We start from the raw sequence: 20,191 nt of genomic DNA, 5'->3' as shown, positions 1-20,191 counted from the left end.
GTTACATCAGGTCTCTCTTCTCTGAATGTTCTTCATTTATTCATTCATAAATATTTATTGAGCTCCTACTATATACCAGTTACTGGGGAAATAGCAGTGAAGAAAAACAATCATCCTTGTCTTCGTGGAGTTTGCATTCTAGTAGAAGAACAAGACAACAGGCAAGTTAATAAGTAAATATATAGTATGTGAGATAACTGCTAAGGAGAAAAGTAAAATAGGGAAGAGAAATAAAAGAAGAGGAAGAGGGTATTCATCTTAGTGTGAGTGGCTGAAGAAGAGCTCAATACAAGGTGACACTGAATAAAAACTAGAACTTAAAAGGAGCAAACCATGCCACTATCCAAAGTGAGAGCATCCAGCCAGAGGAAATGGCAAGTGCAAAGGCCCAGAGGCAGGAATGTGCCTGGAGGGTTAAAGGAGCAGCAAGGAAACCATGGTGGTTGAGTGGAAGGAGGAGAATAGTAACAGATGAGATCACAGGGATACTGGCGTAGGGCAGGTGATAGGGAGAAGCAGATAACGTGGGGCCTAACAATAGGTGACCATATAATTTATTGTCCAAACCAAGATGCTTTGAGAGTGAAAGTAGACACTATCAATAATTGCATCTGGACAATAGCCATAAACCAAGACTCCTGGAAAAAATAGGAAGCATGGTCACCCTATGTATACACCTTTATAAAGCCTTTAGACTTTTTCTCTGAGTGAGATACGAAGCTTTTAGAAGGTCATGAGCAGGACTTCCCTGGTGGCGCAGTGGTTAAGAATCCACCTGCCAATGCAGGGGACACAGGTTCGAGCCCTGGCCTGGGAAGATCCCACATGCCGCGGAGCAGCTAAGCCTGTATGCCACAACGACTGAGCCTGTGCTCTAGAGCCCGCAAGCCACAACTACTGAGCGCGTGTGCCACAACTACTGAGCCCACGTGCCTAGAGCCCGTGCTCCGCAATGAGAAGCCACCACAATGAGAAGCCCATGCACTGCAATGAAGAGTAGCACCCGCTCGCCGCAACTAGAGAAAGCCCACACGCACCAATGAAGACCCAAAGCAGCCGAAAAGAAATTAATTTTTTTAAAAAAGTTAGGTTATGGGGAGATGAGTGACATGATATGTTTACATTTTAACAAAAACATGCTGGCTACTGTGCTGAGAAGCATTTCCTGAATCGATGAAGGAAAAATATGCAGTCTTAAAGTATGTTATGTATACCAATTTATAACATGACCTAAAGCCTAATTACTATTTACTCTGTACCAAGCTAACTCATTTGATCCTCACAGTAAACTTATCCTATATGACTGTTGCCTGAAAATGAATAAACTGAGGCATAGTGTTTAAGGAATATCCTCAAGGCTACACAGTTAGCGAGTTGCAGAGCCAGGATTTGGATCCAGTCTGATCCCAGAGGCCATGCTGTTAGCTAAGCTGCCACATTGCTTCTCTTCCATATGCCTCATAAGGCAAACTTGATAGTCATCCAGATGTCCTCCCTAGTACAGAAATATATTTTCAAGGACTGTGTTCAAAAATAGTCATCCCCTTTTCTCTCCTGCATTAAACCCAATACTTCTTTAGTTGCTTATTTAAGACAGAAGTGACACACTATAAAGGAAGATGTGTATGAAACAGAGGCTGCTCTCCAGAATAGCATTTACGTTGTTAAGTCTTGCAGATTGCATGGGAACATCTGTCAAACAGATTTTTGTATTCCATACTCATTGTCATGTTGGTGAGATCAACTGACGGAAGGGAGCCAGAAAATAAAATTTTTTAAAAATGAAAAGAAATGTTAAGTTCTTTGATGGACTGATTGCCTAGACATATACATCTGCTTATCTTCCCAGAGGAACACTTTTTGCCAAACTGGTGTCTCATCCAGTTATCATTGGAAAGGCTCAGCAATTTGTGGCATGAGACAGAAAAGTGAGTGTCTATGGCTATCCCAAGGTTTCAGTTGGCGTACAAACACCTGGTTTTATTGATAAAACTAAATGTTGCATTTCTAGATCTTCCTCCTTAGGAGTTGACCAGATGCATAGGAATTAAAAGGGTAATGTGAAAGCGTAATGGATGACATTTGGGAATATGTCTCAAATGATATTTAAAAAGAAGCAAGAAATAAAATACCTAGGAATAAACTTAACCAAGGAGGTGAAAGACCTATACTCTGAAAACTATAAAACACTGATGAAGGAAACTTAAGATGATACAAAGAAAGGGAAAGATACTCCATGCTCTTGGACTGGAAGAATTAATATTGTTAAAATGGCCATACTACCCAAAGCAATCTACAGATTTAATGTAATCCCTATCTAAATACTCATGACATTTCTCACAGAAGTAGGACAAGTAATTCTAAAATTTATATGGAACAACAAAAGGCCCTGAATTGCCAAAAAAAATCTTGAGAAAAAAGAGCAAAGCTGGAGGTATCACCCTCCCTGACTGCAGACTATACTACTGTACAAAGCTACAGCAATCAAAACAGTATGTTACTGGCACAAAAACACACATACAGATCAATGGAACAGGATAGAGAGCCCAGAAATAAACCCACACACATATTCAGTCAATTAATATTTGACAAAGGAGGAGGCAAGAGTATAAAGTGGGAAAAAGACAGTCTCTTCAATAAGTGGTGCTGAGAAAACTGGGCAGCTATTAATACATGTAAAACAATGAAATTAGGACATTTCCTCACACCGTATACAAAAATAAACTCAAAATGGATTAAAGACCTAAATGTAAGACCTGAAACCATAAAATTCCTAGAAGAGAACATAGAATATGCTTTGACATAAATCATAGCAATATGTTTATGGATCTATCTCCTAAGGCAAAAGAAATAAAAGCAAAAATAAATAAATGAGATCAATTAAACTTAAAAGCTTTTGTGTAGCAAAGGAAACTATCAGCAAAATGAAAAGACAACCTATGAAATGGGACAAAATAGTTGCAAATGATATGACTAACAAGGGGTTAATATTCAAAATATATAAACAGTTTGTACAACTCAATATCAAAAAAATAAACAACCCTGTCAAAAAATGGGCCAAAGACCTGAATAGACATTTTTCTGAAGACAGCATACATATGTTAACAGGCACATGAAAAGATATTCAGCTTTGCTAATTATTAGAGAAATGCAAATCAGAACAATAATGAGATCACCTCACACCTGTCAGAATGGCCATCATCAAAAAGTCTACACATAACAAATACTGGCAAGGATGTGGAGGAAAGGGAACACTTGTGCACTGTTGGTGGGAATGTAAATTGGTGCAGCCACTATGGAAAACAGTATAGAGGTTCCTCAAAAAACTAAAAATAGAACTACCATATGATCCATCCCTGGGTTTATATCTGGAAAAAATGAAAATACTAATTTGAAAAGATATGTGCAACCCCAATGTTCATAGCAGCACTATTTACAATAGCCAAGGTATGGAAGCAGATAAATGGATAAAAAAGATGTTGTAGGGCTTCCCTGGTGACGCAGTGGTTGGGAATCCACCCGCCAATGCGGGGGCCACGGGTTCAGGCCCTGGTCCAGGAGGATCCCACATGCTGCAGAGCAGCTGGGCCCGTGTGCCACAGCTGCCGAGCCTGCGCTCTAGAGCCCGCAAGCCTGGAGCCTATGCTCCGCAACGAGAGAGGCCACTGCAGTGGGGGTCCCACGTGCCACAACCAAGGGTGGCCCTCACCGCGGCTGGGGAGGGCCCGCGCGCGGCAGTGGAGACCCAATGCAGCCAAAAATAAATAAATAAATAAAAATTAAAAAAAAAAAGATGTTGTATATATATACAATGGATTATTACTCAGCAATAAACAAAGAATGAAATTCTGCCATTTGTGTCAACATGGATGGACCTAGAGAATATTATGCTTTGTGAAGTAAGTCAGACAGAGAAAGGCAAATACTGTATGATATCACTTATGTGTGGAATCTAAAATATAAAACAAATGAATGTATATAACAAAACAGAAACAGGCTTACAGATATAGAAAACAAACTAGTGGTCACCAGTGGTTTGGGGGGAGATAGGGGCATTGGATTAAGAGATACAAACTACTATGTATAAAATAGATAAGCAACAAGGATATATTGTATAGCACAGGGAATTATAGCCATTATTTTGTAATAACTTTTAATGGAGTATAATCTATAAAAATACTGAATCACTATGCTGTACAACTTAAACCAATGTAATATTGTAAATTAACTATACTTCAATAAAATAAAATAAGCTAGAAATCCTCAATTAAAAAAAATTTACAATGAAGTTTAATGAAATGGTTTCATTAAATCTGAAGCTATTTGAATAAGGAACTTTATTAACATCCCTAATTTTTTTTTTTTTTGGCCATGCCACACGGCATGTGGGATCTTAGTTCCCCAACCAGGGGTCGAACCCGTGCCCCCTGCATTGGAAGTGTGGAGTCTTAACCACTGGACCACCAGGGAAGTCCCTAATATCCCTAATTTTAAAAGCAAACTATACTGAACATGTTCAAAATATCCAAAATCATTCCTTTCAAAATATAAAAGGTAATGGGCACACATCTCTTTGCCAAATATTGAATAGCATACTATGCCCCATCCCACATGAGTTTTATGTCAGATAAAGCAATTCTGTAGAATGTCTGTGTATTTTTAAAAATCTGGCCACTGTGAACTTTTAGCTTAGTTTCACAAAACAAAAATGTTTAGAATACTCCAGCGTTTCTCTTTCAAAATGATGTCATGTATGTCACAAATGCTGTGTTTCTCTGCCTATTTCCTTTGTTTCCACAAATTTGATGTTCTTATAGAAGGTAAATTTATGAAAATTTAGGGTAGTGTTACATCATTTAAGAGCCATAATACTTTGTAAACATTTTCGACATTTTATTGAGGTGTAATATACATGCAAAAAAAAAATGTACGTTAAGTGTCAGCTCTATGAATTTTCACCAAATGAACACATCTGTGTATCCAGGATCAGGAATCAGAACATTACCTGCACCCAGAAGTCCCTCGGTCACTAATTATCCAAACTCCCAAGGCAGCCACTTTCCTGACTTCTAACAGCATGAATTTGTTTGCCTACTTTTGTGTTTTATGTAAATGGAACCATATGACGTATGATCTTTTCTGTCTGGCTTCCTTTGATCAGCACTATGTTTGTGAGAGTAACCCATGCTGTTGAGTTTAGTTGTAGCTTATGCATTCTCATTATTGTATAGCACTTCACTGTCTGAATATGCCACAATGTGTTTATTCATTCTACTTAGGTAGGCATTTAAATAGTTTCCAATTTTGAGCTCATATGAAGAGTGCATCTATGGACCTTCTCACATGCATCTTTTTGTGTGCATATAGATTGCTGAAAAAATAAATATATACAGATATATAAAACTTAACATGTATATATAAATATATATAACACTTAAATATCAACATATATACCTATATACTAAATAAATGCTTTTAATATAAATCTTGATCATAATCCTTTTATATTTTGATCAGTAATTTTGGAGAACCACCAGGGCATGGTACAGTACTGGGAACTAGGCAGAATTTCCTAGACGGAATTCTTTTCTAAAAGCTCTAAAGGCTTGCGTGGCATATGTCTGAACTTTGTTCATTATAATTCTTCTTGGCCTTTCAAGCAAATCTATTATCTGCCTTCATATTGGATAATCCCCAAATCAACTCACACATTTACTAAGTGTCTATAGAAAACACAAAGAAATCTAGGACAGCTGTGCCTCTGAGTGGCTTGCATTCTGTGTGAGGATACATATATTCCATCAAGTTAGCCTGAATGCCAGGCGAATGTTATAGTCCAGTGTTCTGTTGAAATTTTTGAGACCATTGAACACAATTTTACTGAAAAAAATAACATTTCGAATGTAAAACACCTATTAACATTTTCTTTAAAAACAGAAAAACTGTCATCTCTCCTTCTCCTAAAGTAATATATACAGCTAAACCAAAATTAATCAAATTAATCTCAAGAGACACAGAAATAAAATTAGGTTTCAGCATTTTCCATTACTGCTGCAGTAAATGGCCATTTATTTTAAAACTTTAAAACACCCCATGAAACACAGATTAAAAAGCACTGATTTCAGACAGTAAATGTTCTGAGAGTTTAAGTTGGATTGATGAAATTTTCCAGACAATCTCTCTGAGGTTATTTTTGTTAAATGACATATTTTGGGATGCCAGTTGCTAGGTAAAACTTGGAGGTTTAGTTGTAATCTGGTTACCACATTATTCTAAGACAAAATGGTAAGGGAGGGTTGTTATAGAAATTTACCAAATTGTAGCATATGAAGACAGATCTAAAAGAAAATCCTTCCTAACATCAACACCAAAATTTGCATTTCAACATCACATAAAAGAAATTTTATGTATCAAAACCACTGAGTAGATTTTAAATGGAATTCAATGGCGGTCTTACAAGACCCTGAATACATACTGTCAAGAAGTGAACTTTGTGAACACTGGGCTTTGCAGTCTTATGATTGTGCCTTTAAACTTAGAGGATTTGTTGAAATTTTTCCTGCTTTTTGTTCTGAGGAAATAGTTACCTTCACAGTAATATTTTTATTGGTTTCATGGAGTGACCTTAAAATGCCTCCAGCTCCTGGGTCACCGTAAAGGGAAAGTAAATCCAGGGGGAAGTTTGCACATTAAGGTAATATTCCAGGGCCTAATTTGCAAGCACTGAGTACTCACCACTTTGGCTTGATCCTGTCTGATTCTCTGACCCAGGGGTGGGCAAACTACAGCCATGAGCCAAATCTGGCCCAAAGCCTATTTTTATAAATGAAGTTCTATTGGAACACAGCCATACCCATTGCTTACAAAAATGGTTTCGACAGATACCAGATGGTCTGCAAAGCCCAAAATATTTACTATCTGGCCATTTACAGAAAAAGTTTATCCACCCCTGCGGCATCTCACCCGCTGCCCTGGCCCTGTTTTTACTTTTTTTTTTTTTTTAAGTTTATTATTTATTTATTTTTGGCTGCCTTGGGTCTTTGTTGCTGTGCTCGGGCTTTCTCTAGTTGCGGCGAGCGGGGGCTACTCTTCGTTGCGCTGCGCGGGCTTCTCATTACGGTGGCTTCAGATTGGGAGAAAATATTTGCAATCAACATGTCTAACCAAAGGAGTAGTTTCTAGAACATATTAAAAACTCTCAAAATTCAACAGCAAAAACCCAAACAATCCAGGCAGAAAATGGGCAAAAAAACATGAACAGAAAATTTTCTGAAGAGGATATAAAGCTGGTCGATAAACACATGAAAAGATGTCATCATTATTAGCCACTAGCGAAATGCAGAACTGAAACCTCGGTGAGATATCACTACACACCTATCAGAATGGATAAAATTTAAAAATAGTGACAACACTTAATACTGGCAAGGATGAGAAGAAACTGGATCATTCATACATCACTGGTGAGACTGAGAAATTGTAGAAGCACTCTAGAAAAGACCTTGCAAGTTTATTATAAAACTAAACATGCAATTACCATAAGACCCAGCAATTGCAATCTTGGGCATTTATGCCAAAGAAATGAAAATTATGTTCATGCAAAAACCTGTTCAGGCATGTTCATAGTAGCTTTATTTGTAATAGCCTGAACCTGGAAGCAACCCAGATGTTCTTCAGTGGGTGAGTGGTTAAATAAACTATGGTACATCCATTCCATAGAGTACTACTCAGTGATAAAAAGGAACAAGCTATTGATACACACAACAACTTGGATGAATCTCAAGGGAATCATGGTGAGTGGAAAAAAATAAAGCCTATCTCAACAGATTACATACTATAATTCCATTTATATAACATCCTTGAACTGACAGAGTTATTGAGATGGAGGACAGATTAATGGTTGCCAGGGGCTAGGGAGTTCAAGGGAGAGGGGAAGGGAGTGTGGTTGTAAGAGGTCATTATAAGGGGTCCTTGTGGTGATGGACCTATTCCATGTCTTACCTGGAGGTCGATACACAAACCTACACATGTGATAAAATTGCATGAATACAAACAAATCAATGAGTAACACGGGAGAAATCTGAATAATATCACTGGATCATATCAATGTCAAAAAAATGGTTGTACCAGTTTACATTCCCACCAGCATTATATGAGGCTTCCAATTTCTCCACATCCTCACCAGCTTATTATTGTCAGTCTTTTTTATTATAGCTATTCTAATGATGTGTAGTGGTAGCTCATTGTGGCTTTAATGTACTTTTCCCTTAATGATGAATGATACTGAGCATTTTTCATTTTCATGTACTTAGCTATTTGTATTTCTACTTTGATGAAATGTCTATTTAAATCTTTTACTCTTTTTAATTATTTCTCTTTATATTTTTAATTGTAGGAGTTCTTTATATATTCTGGACAGAAATCCTTCATCAGATATATGATTTGCAAATATTTTTTCCCACTCTGTAGCTTTTCTTTTCATTTTCTAAATGGTGTCTTTTGAAGAGCAAAATTTTAAAATTTTGATGAAATCCAACTTATCAAATTTTTTTCTTTTATGGACATGTTTCTGTGTCATATCTATGAAATCTTTGCCTAAGCCAAAATAACAAAAAGATCTCTTATGTTTTCTTAACAGTTTTATAATTTTAGCCATTACATTTAGATCTATGATCACAATTAATTTTTGTGTAGTATATGAGGTAAGCTTCTAAGTTCACTTTTTTGCATATACATATCCAATTGTCCCAACACCATTTATTGAAAAGACTATCGTCTCCTCAAAGAACTGCCTTGGCACCTTTGTTAAAACTTAATTGATGATAAATGTAAGGGTTTATTTCTCTTTTCTTTTCTAGTCCAATGACTTATGTGTCTATTGTTATGTCAATACCATCCTGCCTTGATTACTTTAGTTTATAGTAAGTTTTTAAACAGGTATTATAAGTCCCACTTTGTTGGATTTTTTTTTCAAAAAATTTTTGTCTATTCTGGGTCCTTTACATTTCTATATAAATTTTAAGATCAACTTGCTAATTTCCTTGAATTTACCTAGGAATTGTATTGACTCTTCGGATGAATTTAGAGAAAATTGCCATCTTAACAATGCTCATCCTTCCAATGCAAAAACATTTATTTAGGTCTTTGATTTCTCCAGTATTTGGTAGCTTTCAGCAAACATGTCTTATACTTCTTTAGTTAAATTTATTCCTAAGTATTTTATTCTTTTTTTGATGCTATTTTGAATGGAATTGTCTCAATTTCATTTTTGTATTTTTCATTTCTAGTATATACAAATGCAACCAATGTTTGTATATTGCTGTGGTAGCCTATGACCTTGCTGAAGTCCTCACCATTACACTTGCAGCATCAACTTGTTTCCACAGCTAGTGTGTGATGGCGAAGAATGCAATGACTCTCAGAACAGTTTGCACCAATAGTGCAAATGTCAACCAGTAGAAAAGGCAGTCATCTCAGCGTTATCTTGATCTTGCAGGTCCTATGAAAGATTCTCCTGAACCGTGAAAAGGGATCTCCAGGGGTCCTCAGGCAACACTTAGAGAACCACTGATCTAGATGGTCTCTAAGCACCTGTCCAAAGTCTAAAATGCTATAATTTTTCATATTTAAGATAAATGTTGTTTACCAAACTTGTCTTAATAACATTTGCTTAAGTCACTGATTTTCATGGCAGTCACTATTCCTTAGCCAATTGCTGCATGTAAAACAATGTACCAAGTGTTCTGAGAGAGATGAAAAGGAAATAGAACATTGGCCCTAATCTCAAGGAAATGGTACAAGTCTCTCTCAGTACTCAAGTGTCTAGGAAAGGAAGCCCAGCTAATTAGTAGCTAATTACATTAGACCCCAAGTTTGTATGTTTTCTGTTCTAGGTAGCACTAAAAATAAACAAAATACTTATAATGGAGATACAGTATGTGTCGAATATCAAGACTGAGAAGTAAAACTAGGTTAAAATCTATTATTCTTGACTTATACAATTTAATGTTATCTCATTTCCAAATGACTGGAAATAAGACAAAGTAGGATCAAACTCATTTTCAAATCTTTTAATTCTTAATGTTACACTATGATTTATAACAGACCCTTGACTGGAAGCTTAAAATAGCCACTTACCTAATGTTTTTTCCTGCATTTTACTTATAGTCCGGATTTACAGTATGGTGCTTATAGCTCACTGGGCAAATTTTCTGTATATTTTAGCTTCTCCCTGGAGAGGAATAAAATACTGTTCATACATTCGAGGTAAATAAATAGTCTCAGGACTTCACCTATGGGATTTCACAGGTACTGACATCCTTCATCCTATTGGGTAGAAAAAAGAAAGGCAAAAAGGACTAAAATATTCATAGTTGGGAAGAATAAAAGAGAAATTGGGAAGACAAAATTATTCATATAAAATGAAGGGAGGGATTGAGGTTAAGCGAGTTTAGGGATAAATGGAGTTGATAATAGTTTCAGAGAAACCAGCTGTAGACTGGAGTTCTGATATGAAAAAAAAAATCATGCAATTTAAAAGCTGGCAGAGAATTTAGAGATAAGAAATGTTGGGCCAGAACGAGATTATATGGCAGAGGAGGAAGGCAAAGCCCAAAGATTTCTGACAGGGCTAGAGCTGGAAGCCAGAATTTCTAACTTCTCTGCAGTATATTACATCCTTCCCTCTTCTGAAACTTTAGTGGGTGAATTGTTTACATGCATGTCATTCTTATGTGAAGCATCATTACATGACTGGTAACTCAGCCATCTTGAGCATGTCTTCCTAATTCACTTTATACCTCAGCTATTGCAAATTGTCTTATTTCCTAATGAATTTGTTATTAAATATTCAGAATCACCTCAACCTTATTTACTGTAACACATCAGCTTCAGCATCAATAGTGTTCTTTTTTCCCCAAAAGACACACATGGTATCACTTTCTTCGTGCCGCATACCGTATCTTAGTTGGGTCATCGTTTCCATCAACACAGGATAATTGTGACCACATGACATACTTTACAATGAAGAACTAACCTCAGTTCTTAAGATTTCACACATTACATCATTAAATAGGCAGCATGCTTTCAAATATGCCGTTGGCTTTTGCTTTTTTCTACTTATTACCACCTTCCTGATAAGTTCTTTGGGGCTACTACCTAAATCTACATGTGGAAATCATTACCAGTCTGTTTTTTGTTTTGTTTTGTTCTGCTTTGTTTTCGCCTGCATGTTTCTTTTAAATAAGCACTAGCATGTACTACCATAGAGAGTGCTGATTAAAATAAACAGTAACATTTTTTCAATAGGTTTTGGGTCTTATTGTGTGTCCAGGTCAGAGCACTTATTTTCTATAATTAACCATCTTTTCTCCATCCAGGAAAAGCCGGTTTCATTCTTTCCAGTGTAACTCTTCTCTCCATTATGAATTAAATCCTAAAATACTGACACATACATTTGGCACTAACCTATACAATTTTGATACTGAGTGCTTCTAACTTTTCTTTTTGAAAAACATTTAATTCTTCTCCATCCAATGATCCTTTGGTTTTAGGCATACCAAAAAAGTAGAAGTCATAAATCCCTTGATTCTAGATTGGCATCCTTACAGCAGCTTTATCAGAGACATTTCTTTTCATTCCCAGCCTTCAGGTGACTGAGATTCTTGGGGATAATAAGCCCATATCTTGGGTGAACCATCTTTCCTCTAATGAAATAACCTTCCTGGGTTTGGAACTTGGTTTTAGAAAGTATTTTTTCGGGACTTCCCTGGTGGTGCAGAGGTTAAGAATCTGCCTGCCAATGCAGGGAACACGGATTCAAGCCCTGGTCCGGGAAGATCCCACATGCCGCGGAGCAACTAAGCCCGTGCGCCACAACTACTGAGCCTACATGCCACAACTACTGAGCCTGTGCTCTAGAGCCAGTGAGCCACAGCTACTGAGCCCGCTCGCCTAGAGCCCGTGCTCCGCAACAAGAGAAGCCACTGCAATGAGAAGCTTGCGCACCACAACAAAGAGTAGCCCTTGCTCGCCACAACTAAAGAAAGCCCGTGCGCAGCAACAAAGACCCAACGCAGCCAAAAATAAATAATAAATAAATTTTTAAAAAATTAAAAGTCTTTTTTCCTCTTTTTTTTTCTCTCCTTCACCTGGTTGTTATTAACATCTATGTATTTCAGATTCTAAAAAGTTAAGACCTCAGCCAACACCGAAACACTGAATATTCAATGGTGAAATAGATGAATAGTGGGTAGTAGCAACAACCTCAAGTTTTCTAATCTAAGTGCAGAGTAGCTGGAGCAGTTCCTCAAAACCCATCTCTTACAAGAACTAACATTTACAGCCTGCGACGGGTCGAGCCCTGTTCTAAGGGCTTTGCCTGGATTAATTCATTTCACACTCCCGTCAACCATATGGCATAGTTTTCATCTCCAGTTTTCATTGAGGCACAGTTCACTTGCGTAAGTCATGTAGGGTACAAGGCAGCCGGGTTCCGGAGCCTTCTTTGGCTGAGTTCCCACAGAATGTTGCTTGCAGCTTCTTTAGGGACCGTCACATCTGTTCATCTTCTGGGTAGTCATTTCCTTGTGAATGGGGCCCTTTGTACCTGTGGGGTCTGCCACCCTCCTGTACCTGGTAACCTGGATGACCATCCTTCACAATCTCACTGGAAAAAACAGACAGAAAGTAGAGACTGATAACCACAGGCCGTGCAAATAGCTCACACTTCCAGATACTTACTTCTGCTAACTGCTTTCTATGGATTGTCTCTTCTGTCACGCACAGTAACCCTGTGAGGTAGCTGCCATCACCATTTCCATTTTCTAGAGGAGGAAACTGAGAAGCAGCGAGGTTAACCAACATGCCAAGGGCACATGGTGTGAAACATAGCAGAGCTGGGATTCAGTCCAACCCAGGAAGTCGAGCTTCAGGGCCCACGCTCTTTACTACACCAAGCCACTTGCTTTCATTAAAAGGAGTGCTTCTCCATCCCCCCAGGTCACGGAGGGCACCCAGAGTCGAGAACATCTGTGGAGTGTCTGCTCTGCTCTAAGGATGTCATGCTTTCCAAATTCTTGGGCTGGTTGGGAGGCAGGAGGAACCTGTCAAAGGAAAAAGTGTATGGGTAGGGTGGAAGCCACGGGTTTTGTTTTATTTATTTGATTTGATTTCTGTGAAAACTCTGCCTCAATCCGGAAGCAATTAAAGCATAAGGGAAAGGCAAAATTCATTCTCAGTCACGCAAAGTGATTTATTTTATTGTAACCAATTTGAGATTTGCAACAGCCAGAAAACATGTTCTCATGGAAGGCCTGTCCTGGGCATCACAGGCTTTATTACCATCCCAGTCTGTACTGTTGGGAGATGTAGAACATCTTTACTGGTGATTCGACTATGTACCAACTTCTACATCCCAGCCCCTGCCCCAGAAAGAAAGAAAACCTCAGAACCCCACTTTCTGAAGACTGGTACCTGGTCCATCATGTCCAGCTTCAATGACCCAACAATAATCCATGTTGAGGGGGAAGAGAACATTTTATTTACTTTGAGGGTTCCAGCTATTACAGACTATATTCATAAATCCCTCATTCCTTCCTGAGATGGGTGGGGTGGGATGAAGGGAAGGAGAAGAAGCCCTCATCCTCACCGGATGGGCTGGAAAGAAAATTAGCACAAAGAAAAATGCACCGCTGGTTTTACTTATCGCATTATTAAGATGCCATGACAATAACAAAGATAATATCCAAGTAATGGCATTAGCATCTGGAATGGATAAAAAGAGGGGGTAAATTCATTTATATTATCCTTTTCTTCATGGTCATGAATAATTGGTACATTTCAGTTTATAATTACAAACTATAGCAGTTCAAAATAACTAACGTCTGTGCAGTGTACATTCAGCTTGTGGATTCTCTCATAAGCATTGTCCCATTTGAGCCTCCCAGCTGGTCATCATACCATTGTGGCAGGTATGAGAGCCACCCCATTTAACAAATACAGGAATGAGACATAACAATGGGTAAGTGGCTTACCCAAGGTCACTGTTGCTAACAGATAAATCTTGTATTTGAACCTAAGTCTTATGAAATGACAATCTAAGTTGATTTTAAGGAAAGAACAGCCTTATTTCATAATGCCAAGCTGGTGAGGCCTGGGACATGAGAGTCATGCACACCAGTTAGGGCACCTGCTATTGAGCTGTACCTTTCTACACTGATGGCTTTAGGCACTATTGGCATGAGAGGCATGCAAACTATGTGGCCCCAAGCCATTATGATTTTTTATTTATGTCTATATTATATTCTATTTTCTGCTCATCCTGCACTATCTGGCTGTCACTATCATTTTTTTACTGATCATGGCATCTCTAGAGCAGAGGTTCTCAAAGCAGGGGTTGGTGGACTAGCAGCATCAGCATCACCTGGGAACTCATTAGAAGTGCAAAGCCACGGGCTTCCCTGGTGGCGCAGTGGTCAAGACTCCGCCTGCCGATGCAGGGGACACGGGTTCAAGCCCTGGTCCGGGAAGATCCCACATGCCGCGGAGCCACTAAGCCCGTGTGCCACAACTACTGAGCCTGCCCTCTAGAACCCACGAGACACAACTACTGAGCCCAAGAGCCACAACTACTGAAGCCCGCGTGCCTAGAGCCAGTGCTCCGCAACAAGAGAAGACACCGCGATGAGAAGCCCGCGCACTGCAACGAAGAGTAGCCGCCGCGTGTAGCAGTGAAGACCCAACGCAGTCAAAATAAAAAAAAAAAAAACAAGTGCAAAGTCTCAGGCCCCACCTCAGACCTACTGAATCAGGAACTCGGGGCGGGGGCGGGGGCGGGCGCAGCTGTGTGGTTTAATAGGCCCTCCAGATGATGCTGAACCTGCTGAAGCTTGAAAACAAGTGTGTTAAAGCAGTGATTCTCAACCTTGGCTGTACATTGGAATCACCTGGAAGCTTTAAAAACTTCCGGGCTTGTGTCCCAACTCCAGAGATCCTGATTTAATTGGCCTAGGACAGGATTTTTGTTGTTGTTGTTTCGGGGGTTTATTTGCGGTACGCGGGCCTCTCACTGTTGTGGCTTCTCCCGTTGCGGAGCCCAGGCTCTGGACGCACAGGCTCAGCGGCCATGGTTCACGGGCCCAGCCGCTCCGTGGCATGTGGGATCTTCCCGGACCGGGGCACGAACCCGTGTCCCCTGCATCGGCAGGCGGACTCTCAACCACTGCACCACCAGGGAAGCCCTAGGACAGGGTTTTTAACCTCAGCGCTACTGACATTTTGGGCTAGATAACTGTTCATTAGAGGGCCTGGCCTGTGCATTGCAACATATTTAACAGCATCCCTGGCCTCTACCTACCAGATGTTAGTAGCCTCCCAACAATTTGTAATAACGAAAAATGTCTCCAGATGTTGCCAAATGTTCCCTGGGAGACAAAGCACCCCACAGTGAAGAGCAGTCATCTAGGGGCATGGCCTGGGCATTGGTATTTTTAAAACTCCCTCAATGATTCTAATGTACAGCCAAGGCTGAGAACCGTTACTCAGGAGGGTTCGTATTAATGAGTAGCTTTGGATGTGCAATGCACAAATAACAGAACCATTTAAAAAGAACAATAAAAATGGGTGTAAAGTAAAAACAAATCAACCTGCGGGGAAGACTCAGACTGTTCACCCATAAGTCAAGGACGTGAACTTCAGGGCATAAATTTCACAGCAACCATTTGGCGCCTTACATTTTTGCTTACTTTCTGGTTGTCAGGTATGTTCCAGAAAGCTGACATAAGCAGGTACGTTGTACATACCATCGATAAAAGATCACAACTAAGTAGAAAATGCTTTGTACCAAATATAGTAGTGGCCAGACATCCTGCTTTTGGATCTAGTCATTCTAAAAACAGGGTGCCTATTGGTGGATCATGTGGTACAAGTCCTTAGGTAAATTTGGTTCGACAGGTTAAAAAATGCATCCTATCAATTTTATGTTGATTTTTCCACAATCCGAATCAGCCACACAAATACAGAATTTCTCCATTAATTTGTGCCATTTAGTAGTGCTTTCGTTTTCAGGTGGAGATCAGGACTTTAATTATGTTTCAGCTGCAGAAAAGTCCCCTCAGAAAAGTCCTAAAGCAAAATCCATGCTCAGCAGATGAGCCTCTGCTGCCTAGGTTGCCCTGGGCTGTTCCTGGTCCACTTGAGAACCCGATTGGACCATAGAACGGGCGTCATCTTCAGGTGCCTGCTCTGTGGCTCTTATCAAGCTGGACTGTCTCAGCACAAAGGGAGGGCTCTCCAAGCAAAGTGTTTGGCAGCCCCTCTTTACCGTGGACTTTTCAACAGAACTATGTTCTCCCACCTCCTCCAACAACTAGTTGAACGGTGCATTGTTTGTCTCAACATAAAGAGTGGAAATACTACTTTCAGATACTTTTAAATGACTTTTAAATAGAAAGTAAATTATAAGATGAATGTGTTTTCTGTGGAAAATTGGTGCTATCAAATTTCAAAATGTGAAAATATTTCCCTGAATTAGTGAGTTGAAATCATTAATTTGTTCAACACCTACTACATACGAGGTACTGTTATAAATATGAGGCAGTTATAAATATGAGGGTTACATAAAAGCACAGATCCTCTTATGGCAAAAATAAGCTATGACTGCTCCAAGGTGCCAGATTTACCCCTGAACCAATCTGACTTGTTAGTTTGTCAGAATGGTTTGGTTGTTCTTTCATTGAATTGATATTAGCTTGTTAACAATAATGAAATCAACTAGTTCTTTTACCATGGTCTCTTTATGCTAAGTAGTTCTTTATCTTTTCCTATCCTAGTCTAAGTGGTTTTCCTCAACGTGCTTTTAAAAAAATCAAAACATTTTAATTAGGCAATAGAACTGCTTCCCAGAAGTCTGCTCTAGGAAACAAAATCATAAAAGACTGCTGGAAGGTATTATTTCCACAATGTTCTGACTTTAAAAAAAAAAAAAACAGGATTTATGTACATAGGGAGTTTTCCGGAAGAAAACACAATTTATAATTAACAGTGGTTGCCTTTGGGCAGGGAATTAAGGGGTCTTGAATAGAAGGGAGACTTAACTTTTCATTATACAAGTTTTTATACAGCTTAACTTTTACCATTTTAAATATTGTATTTTCCATTTTAAACGCTAGTAAATAACAGAAAGGATACATTTCCCGTAGTCCTCCAAAATGCCTCTTCTAAATAAGAGAAAAATAGGTGAGCTATACTCTATGTCTCTTTGATGTCTTCCTTTTGTATATGTTTTCTTGCTAAGACAGAGTGGGCTGAAAGGAGTCTTTGAATCTAAGATTACTCCAATATTGGTTCCATTAAAGAGGTTAACAAGCAGGTCCTACTTGAGATTGAGTAGTTAAGCAGGGCCTCTTTGAGGAAGCCAGCTTTAACCAGAAAGAGAAGTTGCCTGCAGGTAGGACCCTAATTTCCTGCTGGCAGCATGCGAACAGTTACTATCCATACATCCCTTGAGAATGAAGTGGATATACGTCAGGGATGTCTACACTGTGATTGTACCTAAAATTTTTTTCTAATGATTTCTTTCATTCTCCTTTGTCAGTAATTCCCAAGAAGAATCAATGCTGGCAAAGAAAAAAAAAAAGAACAACAAAAATAACCAAACACCTATTTGTGTCAAAGAAAGACAATTCTGTGATCTATTTGGTGCTCACCAACTCCATGATATCTTTCTCTTGGGTGCTTCCTTTATACCTAATCCTAATTAAAAGTTTAAGCAAGCATGAAAAAAAAAATTTCAGTTGAGATTGGAAGGGCCTGAAACAATACATGCTCTGTTGTGGGTTCTCCCAGATCATTTTTCTTAGCACTTGTTACTTAGACCTGCACAGGATTTCAGAGTCTCCCTTGTTAAGCCAGAAACATCCTTTTCTTTTCCCTCATTGTTGGATGTGTGAATTGGGAAATCCATCCACGTAGATTTCAGGATCCTCTGTCTCTGGGAATGAACCAACCATAACAATTCAACTGTTCCAAAACTTATCCTATAACAATCCTTGCACATTTTAATTACATCTCTCTAGTCTTTAGTGGAGAATTACAGTTCTGGGACAAAATACTAAACTCCCACTGTGTAAAAAGTAATTTTCAGGTTTTCTTTTTAGGGCGTGATTCATCTCAGAAATAATGTTTTATGTGTTTACTTGCATCTCAGAAATAATGTTTTATGTGTTTACTTACATCTCAGAAATAATGTTTTATGTGTTTACTTGCATCAGGCATTCATAAGTAGCAATCAGCAATGGTATAATTATTTTTTAGCTTCGTGAGAACTGTCAGAGTTTAGGGCAGTGTTTCTGTGAAGAGCCTACTGCTTGTCCTTGGACAAAGGTATTTATGGAAATTCTGAGAAGACACCAACCAAGACCAGTTAGAGTGAGAGGAAGAAGAGACCAGCAGTAGGGCTGGATTGAAGGAAAAGGTCTTTTAGAAAACTACTCAGAAGAAGGGAAATATGTTTGAAAACCAAAAAGAGAGAACATCAGAAATTAAATCAAACAGGATCTTAGCCATAAAAAATAGAATTATAGATAGCCCTATGTTACTAAACTCACAAAATGCATAAGTTCTGATTTTGTATTTCTCGGGTAATAGTTTCCTATCCTCTTTCCATGGACTCATATGAATGACCACGCCAACCATGAAATTAAACCTTACTCTCTTAGAAATGGTAGAACGAAATTGGAAGGTCAACTTAGAGTTACTATGGCGATAGGTACTCTGCAAAAAAAAGAAGTTTGTCAAGTTAGTACAGTATGATCTCCTATTGAGTGGAGTACGTTTAAATTCTGAGTCACTAAGCAAACATAAGAAAGGACATCAATACCGTTTTTACTCTTGAAAAGGCATCATAGATATTCAGCAGAGGCTTCCTCCTTTTAGGTAGCTGAGCTATTATTTAAGGCCATGCTTCTAGTACTGATACCTAATTAGATATCTCTAATTAGATATCAGCAATTCACAGAGGATTTATGTTCCTGCTACTCATCACAGCCACTAGGGGGTCATCACCCTCTCCCTGGAGCAAAAATTTCAAATTGTCAACATGGAAGAATAGATGTCCCTGCGAATGCTACAAACAGGTCACAGTAACCACATTTTCTTGTATGATAGAGGAAAATCTGAGCCTAAATAAAGATAGGCCACTGGTGTCACACCTGCTGAAGCAGGGCAGCAAGTTAAGCATGGAGGAAAAGGTGAGTTTCAAGTGGCTTTAGCTGTTAACCAGCTGGCAAGGCCAGTACATTCTAAACCACTTCACTTTCCCAGTATTCTCCAGAACATCTTATTCAGAGCTTTGGCTGCTTGTCAGGAGATAATATAATCTCCCAATGCCACTAGCTGAAAATGATTCATTTCACTCATGATTTAGTAAGACTTGATCAGAGATGACTGCCTGCTTCTCAGTTAAGCCGTCATCCAAACCCCCAAATCTTGCTCCTCTTTGAAAATCAGGCGGCACGACTACTTCCTATAAGATCAAAGTTTTATCTCTTGTTATGATATTTATTACTCTCCACATTGTTCAGGATTAAAAAATTGCTGAGGCTTTAAAATATGAAAAAAAAATGATGATCATACTCTATTGCTACCACACTAACTGAAAAGCATAGTGAACGATACAATTTAGAAGTCTGGAAGCCTAATTAGAAATATAAGTGTCCGTGTACCCCATGCTGGCTCTGCCATTTCTTACCATGCTCTTTCCTGTTTTCAGCTGCTGGCTGGGCGCTGGCCTTTTGATCACAATGACTTTGGCGTATTTCTCTGCAAGTTGTTCCCCTTTTTGCAGAAGTCCTCGGTGGGGATCACCGTCCTCAATCTCTGCGCTCTCAGCGTTGACAGGTAACGTGGTTCTTTCCCTTTACTCTGTTGTTGGGTTGAGAAAAGCAGTTTTGTCAGAAAGAAGAGAACTCGAGGAGCCTTGAGAACTGGTGTTCAAGACAGTTGTTCATTAGTTCCCAGCAATGAAAATACTAGCGATCTTGCTCTACTGTTTAGAATTGCTTTCCACAGTTGTTGATTACCAGCCATCTTTGGTTCAGGCAACTTGTACCGAGAGCATTTCACCAACTATATCCATTTGACATCCTTATGGCAACGAAGGAAAAAGGAACATGTTAGATGGAATGAATGTTGGAAA

The 20,191-nt window shown here is 38.9% G+C and overlaps 1 protein-coding gene across 1 annotated transcript in view; it reads left to right on the top strand.

Moving 5' to 3' along the window:
- The window catches only part of EDNRA (endothelin receptor type A), a 61,513-nt gene that overhangs the window by 12,018 nt on the left and 29,304 nt on the right, over nucleotides 1-20,191 (top strand). Inside the window, exon 2 of the mRNA XM_022599657.2 lies at nucleotides 19,766-19,893. Coding sequence (XP_022455365.1) covers nucleotides 19,766-19,893 — 128 coding nt within the window. The remainder of the gene's footprint in view (nucleotides 1-19,765; nucleotides 19,894-20,191) is intronic.

Source organism: Delphinapterus leucas, chromosome 5 (genome assembly GCF_059928025.1).
Source record: "Delphinapterus leucas isolate spDelLeu-1000000601 "Yukka" chromosome 5, BTC_Dleu_Yukka2, whole genome shotgun sequence".
In the NCBI taxonomy this organism is placed as follows: domain Eukaryota; kingdom Metazoa; phylum Chordata; class Mammalia; order Artiodactyla; family Monodontidae; genus Delphinapterus; species Delphinapterus leucas.
Note: the sequence above shows the minus strand (reverse complement) of the source record. Positions and strands in the feature narration are given on the sequence as shown.